Raw genomic sequence first — 8,322 nt, forward strand, 5'->3', positions numbered from 1 at the left:
GAAATATTTAGAGAGGAAGAGCTCAGAGAACAATCCAAGTCACAAGGATAAAATTACCTATGCTTACTTAAAATAAGCACAAATAAAATAATGTGGCAGTCAAGTAGGAGGTAGAAAGAGGTAGTAGGAAGAGTTTCCTCAGGGCTCAGAGAAAAGGATTTGTTTTTCTTTTAAAATTGTACATATACAAGAATGTGTGAGTATATGTGTGTGTGTGTGTGTGTGTGTGTGTGTGTGTGTGTGTGTGTGTTGTATGAGATATATGCAGACTGACAGGAGTGGCGGGGATCTGGGGGTGGGGTGGGTGAATTCTAGTCCTGGGAATGGCTATGACACAGGGAAGAACTCAGCAGGGTAATGTCTCAGGATCTCACCAGGGCTGAATCAAAGTCCATTTCAAAGTCTCCTCACCACACATTGAAAGAGCTAGACTCAGGGCAAAAAGAAACAAGAATCCTGCATACAATATGGCAGGATTCAAGACCACAACCTGGGCATGTGCCCCAACCAGAAACTGAAACCAAGACCTCCCGGTTCATGAGTTGACACTCAGCCACTGAGCTCCACCTAATACTATCAACTATCACCAGTTTTTATGGAGAGCTTAATTTATGTCAGGCACAATGATGAACACATTTCTAATGCTGGTGTTGGTTAAGTGGTATGCCCCAATTTATGCACCTGTAAGTAGTAGATAAGAAAGTCAGATTTAAGTACAAGTTTATCTGTATCCACACATCACATTTATTTCTATTATAAAACACTGGATAATATGTGATATGTCAGTACAAATGCATAACCTTAGGACTATTAGCCTCTCTAAATCACAGGCTCTTAATTTAAAATGTAGAAAATCACAACATATTTTTGAGCCACTGGGAGGAGAATTTGTGGACTTGTGCATTTTAGAATTGAGGTTATTAAGCAATAAAAAAATATTTTAAAAGACACTTGGACCCTGAGTCATCTCCCTTGAGTTCTTAATAAGAAATTACTTCATGCCTGAAAAGAAAAGGATCTCAAAATGGAAGATCAGAGAGGTAGAGAAAAATGCAGTTTTAATGAGTACTAGTCATATCACAATCACTATTTTAAAGTTTCTATATAGTTATAATAATGAGCTTGTGAAGAGACATAATATAAAAAGCCTTCAATAATTATAACTTGGCTAATAATATTTAGAAAGGTTACATAAGTTCATCATCTTATACTTATTTTATTGAGCAGGTTACATATTCAGCGCTATTGTATGTTTTTTTTACATCCATTAATTTATTTATTCTTCACCACAACATTAAGAGATATTGTCATTAACCTCCATTTAACAGTTTGTCAAATTGAGGCATAGAAAGATTTAACAATATGCTCAAGGCCACAAAACAAGTAAAAGAACCAGGATTCAAATCCAGGCATTCTGACTTTGTGTACTGAATCATTCAAAATATTAAAACCCAGGTTCAATTTGCCTCAAATACTCTCTTTTTTTCCTGTTTGAACTCACAGTAGAATAACTCCACCATAAAACCCAGACTCCTTTCAGTACAGCAACTCACTTCCTCTTTAGTAATTCATAGATACCTTTGAGACAAAATTAAAAATATAATCACCTTTCTGAGCTCTTCAAGGAGCCATGGGGGGGGGGGGGAAACATACTTCAATTTGATTATTGATATCTCCAGATCACCTGGCCTTTTCTTTTTTTAGATCATGCACATATAATAAAGCAGGGCATATTTGTATAAGTTTAAATAACAGTGTTCAAAAACATTCTCCTCATATGATAGGTCTCTGCACATGTAAATGCATCTAGATAGCTACCTTACAAATTTATTATTCTCATTTCCAACGTTTTCTCAGAATTCATACTGAAATCTTCTTCAGGCGAAGCAGTCTTAGGAGTCGACTCCGAATCTCCTTGGTCCTCGCCCCATAGATGACTGGGTTGAGCACAGGAGGCACCAGCACATAGAGGTTAGCCAGAAAGATGTGCACATGCTTGGGGACTCGGTGCTGGCCAAAACGGTGGGTGAGAAAGGAGAAGAAGGCAGGGATGTAGAAGACCAGGATGACCCCAAGATGGGAGCCACAGGTACTCAGGGCCTTGTGCTGGGCATCTCGGGATGGAAGACGAAAGACAGCACGGAGTATAAAGCCATAGGAGATACTAATGAGAATAGAATCCAGGCCCATGGCCAGCAGGGCCACGGTCAGCCCATAGACAATATTGACAGTGATGTTGGCACAGGCGAGTCGAGCAATGCCCATATGCTCACAGTAGGTGTGTGCCATGATACGGTGCTGGCAGTAGGGCAGGCGCTTCAATAAAAAGATGAAGGGGGAGACAATGGCTATACTACGAAACAGCCCAACGAGGCCAATTTTGCCTATGACTGTGTGGTTGAGGATGACTGTGTATCTCAGTGGGTTGCAGATAGCCACATATCGATCAAAGGCCATGGCAAGAAGAATCGAAGACTCCAGAGCATAGATAGAATGGACACAAAACATCTGGGCCAGGCAGCCACCAAAGGAAATCTCACCAGCATGGAACCACAAAATGGCCAGCATTTTGGGTACAGTAGTGGAGCTGAGCGCCAGGTCAGTGAATGAGAGAAGGCAAAGGAAGATGTACATGGGTGCATGCAGTGCCTTGTCCGTGACAATCACCAAGATGAGGGCAGCATTCCCAGCCAGGGCTACCATATACATGGCACAAAAGGGGATGGCAATCCAGATGTGGGCTCGCTCCAGCCCTGGGATCCCCGTCAGAAAGAGCATTGCTGGGAGACTGTCATCACTAATGTTGGAAGTTGACATTCTGCCTGGCAATTAAAGACACCAAGGGGTGATACTGCGCCTCTCCTACAACAGAAAGTATTTGGTTCATTCACATAAAATGATGAGCCTTCTGTGCGTAACCTTTTTTAGTCTGAGAAAAATATGTATTGGTATTAATGTGTTCAAGAACCCTAACAGATACTATTACATATAATTCATTTTTGTCATCTGCCACTTTCTATATTAAAAATTCATGTTTTGAATTCTATGTTCCAAGTACCAAGCTAAGAGTAAAAGCGTTTTCTTTGTCTAATCCTTCCGATTTGTTTCTCACCACGTCCCCACATCATTTACTCTCTTTTGTTCACATACATCTAAAAAATTTTTCTTGTTTCTTTTTTTAGTGTATGGTATTCCATTCCAAGGAGTACCTTTTTATTTTTTATTACCTTTTTAGTTTTAAAGTATCAGGCAAGCCTCCCAGAAGCCTTACCACTCTAATTTAGTCCTTAGTCTTCTTTATATTTTTTATTCATTCACTACTCTGCAAAAGTCTGTTGAGCTTGGTACTCTGTCTTTACACAATTGCAACCTCCATACAACATGGCTCTATCTGTACCTAGACACTTTGCTCAGTATTCACTAAAAGACTCAATTCTGATAACTTTATAACAAACCATTGATGTCTGCCTTAATGCCATATTTTTAAATTTTTTTAAAATATATTTTTATTGATTTTTTACCGAGAGGAAGGGAGAGAGATAGAGCTAGAAACATCGATGAGAGAGAAACATCAACCAGTTCCCTTTGCACACCCCCTACTGGGGACGTGCCCTCAACCAATGTACATGCCCTTGACCAGAATCGAACCTGGGACCTTTCAGTCTGCAGACCGATGCTCTACCACTGAGCCAAACCGGTTTCGGCTTAATGCCATATTTTTAATGTCTTAACCTGTGTTTGTAACATATCTGCCCAGATATATATGAAATGGCTTGTTTTTATATCTCACTTATAGTGCCTACAAAGAGGTTAAGCAACTTGAAAATACTCAAATGCCTCATGGTTAAATAACTACAGTGTTTTGACCATGCATGGAGGCACCATGAAAGAAAGTAAAAGATGTATCAGACATGCTAGCTAGGGATACAGAACTGCTAACTTCCTTGTACTGCACACTCACCAATGCAATTGTTGGATTAATGGCATCATCAAAATATCAATTGATAATAGAGGCAGATTGAGGGAGCGAGTGGTGTGTCCTAGAATTTACCTACAGTAGACATCCTGGAAGAATGAATTATTTTTTGTTGTAGAAACTAATTATGTACTGGTATTATGTACATCCTCCCTCAGTAATATTATATACCTAAAGTAATCCTTTGTAGGATGCCTGAATCCTGAATTTTAGTTCTGATTCTATTGTGTGAGTGTTATATGACTGGGACAATTCCTTCCCTTCTCTGGGAAGTCTCGATTTATAAAAAGCAACAACTTGTAGCTACAGAATTGTCACAGAAATCTAAATTACAGCATATGGAAATAGTCAATGATATTGCAATAACTCTCTTTGAGGCTGGGTGGTATTTGAAATATCAGAGGGACCACTCTGTAACGTTCATGATTGTCTAACCACTATGCTCTACATCTGAAACTAATACAGAATAATATTGAATGTAAACTGTAATTGGAAAACAAAAAAACAAAAAAACAAGAACTCTGAAGTTTTTATCTCAGCTTTTCTACTATTCATTATTTAGCATTGGTTAAGTCTCATGAACTTTTTGAGACTCAATTTTCTCATTTCTAAATTGAGAATGACAACACTTGGCTTATTTCACACAGCTTTTGTGTTTGAGAGAGTAAAGTACATGAAATTTAAAAGTTTGAACACCAAAAACAATGCCCTCCACATTTTTTACAAACTCTTTCTCATAGCTGCACTTGGGAGTGATACAGAATATAATAATTATACTCACCTCTGTCTTGCCAAGAAGAAGTCCAAGTTCAGATAAGTGAGCTGATGTAATCCAGATCACAAAGCCTATTACTGTCAGAACTAAAATTAGGTCTTAGATCTCATATTTAACATTTGGTTGCTTTCATCTCACTTAACTGTCCATGTGTATGGCCAACACTTAATTTGCTACTTTTATTTTATTATTTTGCAAAGGCACTCTAATATCAGTAACTAATGCTACAATCACTTTACTCATCTGAATTCCAGAGACAAAGTGGAGCATCCCTCTGGTTTGCCTGGAGACTTCCACAAATAGCTCCAGCCACTAGAGAAAAGAAGCTTTCATGGTGGAGAGTGGAGGGTTGGAGTCACTATATCTGCCTTTCCCCCTTTTTCCTAGCCTATTCTTGCTTGCAAAGGAAGGTTTCAAATAGTTATTATAAGGAAGCTGCTACTCTGGAAGCCTGTATGGATGGGAGTACCAGGAAGATTAGGTACAAGCAAAGTTGTTTTCCATGGAAATGCATGGGGGAAAGACAGAGAGCCCCAGGATCACTCTGGGTGGAATAAGGCATCCTCCCAAATTTGTCTCTCTCAGCCTTGTTTCTGGGTCACTGTGATAGTAAAGTTCTTCAGAGTTCCCTCTGAGACCTAGACTTTAATACATGAACTCCGAGTTCTTTCTTTCAACACAGATTTTTGAAGAATCTGATTTCAAGAACATACCTGTGTGACTGATGGGTGTTTACAAGTTGAGCATGCTGAGGCTGGAGCTGTGACCCGTGTCATATGTGATTGTGAGGCTGCATGAGAGTATGTGGCGGAGTAACATCTTGTACAGATGCTGAATACCTGAGTGAAATGGCTCATTTAGGAATGTGAAAAGTGTTTTTGTGCAGGCTGTAAAAACTGTTTTTTGTGCAGTATGTAATTTGGATGATAATGGTGTCTGAGTGTTGATATGTCTGGGTTGAAATGTGTAATCTGTCCTTAGTTTTGTGAACCCAGTGAGTGGCTTCAGTTTAGCTCTGAGTCCCAGCCTCCACTGGTGAAGGGGCTTAGTAAGTGAGGTTATTTATTGACTTTGCGACACTCATGTATGAAACCCCAGGGAGATCTACTCTAGGGATTTTAGCCATGGTGTTCATTAGTAGAGAAAGAATGGGGGGGGGGGGTGCGGGGGTGAGGGGGGCTTATAATAGGAGAAAGAAATGAAGAAGGGAAGCTATCCTTAGAAAAATTTCAAGGAAAGTGAAAATAAAATTTAGCAATTTTTGTTTTCTTCCCTGATGACCTCTTACTTTCTCTCTCCTCTCCTTCTCTTCTAAATATCACTATATTTTCATACATTGTAGGTCCATGGTAGTCTGTGTATAGAGGGCATTACTAATGTTATATGCAAATAGGGTGACAAGAAATGGCAGTGGACATTTTTTTATGCTCCATTGTCCAATAGACTTGATTTCACAAAATAAAAGTTCAAAATTAAGAATTTCAAGAGCATGGAAGCAGGACATTGAAGTGAACCCAGGAACCTTCTGAGCATGGGCCTTATGCTACTGTCCCAGGTGTCATGCCCACAAAGCTAGCCCTGGGAGCGAACAGCATCAGTCCTCTAGTGAGATCCCTTTATATTCTTTTACATTAGTCACACATCAAGTTTTTGCATCAAGGATTTCTTCAATCAATGCCTTCATAGTACAACTTTCCTTTGTACATAGGGTAGTTTCCTCCCTTATTCATGAGTGATATGTTCCAAGACCTCAGTGGATGCTTAAAACCACATCTAGTACCAAAACTTTACATACTGTACTTTTTTTTTCTATACATATGTACCTGTGATAAAGTTTAACTACTCTTGAGGTTTGGAGCTATTATGAAGTAAAGTAAGGATGACTTGAACACAAGCACTGTGATAGTGCAACAGTCAATCTGATAACTGAGACAGCTACTAATGACCAGTGCACAGGAAATGTATACAGTGTGGATATGCTGTACAAAGGGCTAATTCAGGCCCCCATAAGATGGCATAATGTTTTGTCACACTACTCAGAATGGTGCAATTTTAAACTTACAAATTACTTATTCCTGGAATTTTTCCATTTAGTATTTTCAGACTACAGTTGATCAGAGTTAATTGAAATAATGAAAAGCAAAATCATGGATTGGGGTGGGGGGGACTACCATACCTATATACCTATATCCTCTCACATTTTTCCAAAACAATGGTCTTCACAATTTTTGCTTAGATACTTTCTAAATCAATTTTGAAATAGTATATGCTCCCTCAAAAATGTTCACACTTAAAAATGTAATTGACTATCTAAATAGTTTAGTCTTTGTAAATACTGATATTTTTAAATGAAACTACCACCTAAGTTTTTTAATTGTATTCTATGGAGTTTATTTTTAGAGTGATGAAAATATTCTAAAATTAGATATTGATAATGGTTGTACAACATTGTAAATATACTAAAAATCACTGAATTGTACACAATTAAATTTTATGGTATGTGAATTATTATAAACTAGAGGCTTAGTGCATGAAATTTATGCAAGGAGGTAGGAGATATGTGTCCCTCAGCCCAGCCTATAACTTCTCTAATCTGGGATCCCTTGAAGGATGTCCACCTGCTGGTTTACAGGGATTGGGCCTAATCCGGCAGTCAGACATCCCTCTCGCAATCTGGACTGCTGGCTCAGAACCACTCACCTGCCTGCCTGCCTGATCACCCCTTCACCACTCCTCTGCCATCCTGATCAACACCTAACTGCTCCCCTGAAGGCCCTATTGTCCCTAATTGCCCTCCCCTGCAGGCCTAGTCACCCTAACTTCTTTCCCCTACAGACCTGGTCCCCCCCCCCCCCCCAACTGCCCTCCCCTGCAGGCCTGGTCCTTCCTAACTGCCTTCCCCTGCAGGCCTGATCACCCACAACTGCCCTTCACTGTTGCCCATCTTATGGCTGTCATTTATGTCCACAGGCAGATGGCATCTTGTGTGTTGGAGTGATGGTAAATTTGCATATTACCCTTTTGTTAGATAGGATGACCAATTTTAAAAAAAATAATAGAATTATGGCCCTGGCTGGTGTGACTCAGTTGGTTGAGTGTCATCCTGTGCATAGAGAAATTGCAGGCTAGATTGCCAGTAGGGGGTGTGCAGGAGGTAGCAGATAGGTGTTGAGCTCTCACAAGGATATTCCTTCTCTCTACCTCTCTCTTTATAAAATCAATGGATTATTCTTTGAGATAACTAAGTAAGTAAATAAATAAACAATAGAATTATGCAATCATTAAGACTTAAAAGTTTCTGTGGCCTACAGATGAAGCTGATACAAGTACTGGATCTGAGTGGGGTACAAAGGAAGGGGTCAGATTTCTCTCTCAGCTCTAACAGGTGGCCACAGGGAAAGGTCAGAAGTTTCTAGTCACAAGGATGAGTGAGACTTTTTTTTAGCTTCTTTTGTTTCCTTTCTTTATTTTTTAATTTACTGATTTTAGAGAGAGGGAGGGAGACAGAGAGAAAAGAAGAGAGAGAGAAACTTTGATTCATTGTTTCACTTATTTATGTATTCATTGGTTA

At 39.3% G+C, this 8,322-nt stretch overlaps 1 protein-coding gene across 1 annotated transcript; it reads right to left on the reverse strand.

Moving 5' to 3' along the window:
• Positions 1-1,793: 1,793 nt before the first annotated feature.
• On the reverse strand, positions 1,794-2,835 carry LOC118713492 (olfactory receptor 52D1). The gene has a single exon (XM_036428120.2). It carries the CDS (start codon positions 2,815-2,817, stop codon positions 1,861-1,863), a length of 957 nt encoding a protein of 318 aa, XP_036284013.1. The 5' UTR covers positions 2,818-2,835; the 3' UTR covers positions 1,794-1,860.
• Between the last annotated feature and the right edge of the window lie 5,487 nt (positions 2,836-8,322).

The sequence above is a fragment of the Pipistrellus kuhlii genome, unplaced genomic scaffold (assembly GCF_014108245.1).
Source record: "Pipistrellus kuhlii isolate mPipKuh1 unplaced genomic scaffold, mPipKuh1.p scaffold_m20_p_9, whole genome shotgun sequence".
NCBI lineage: Eukaryota > Metazoa > Chordata > Mammalia > Chiroptera > Vespertilionidae > Pipistrellus > Pipistrellus kuhlii.

Excerpts from the sequence above, each read along its gene's own strand:
- LOC118713492 (XM_036428120.2), bottom strand. The coding sequence starts at position 2,817 with ATGTCAACTTCCAACATTAGTGATGACAGTCTCCCAGCAATGCTCTTT.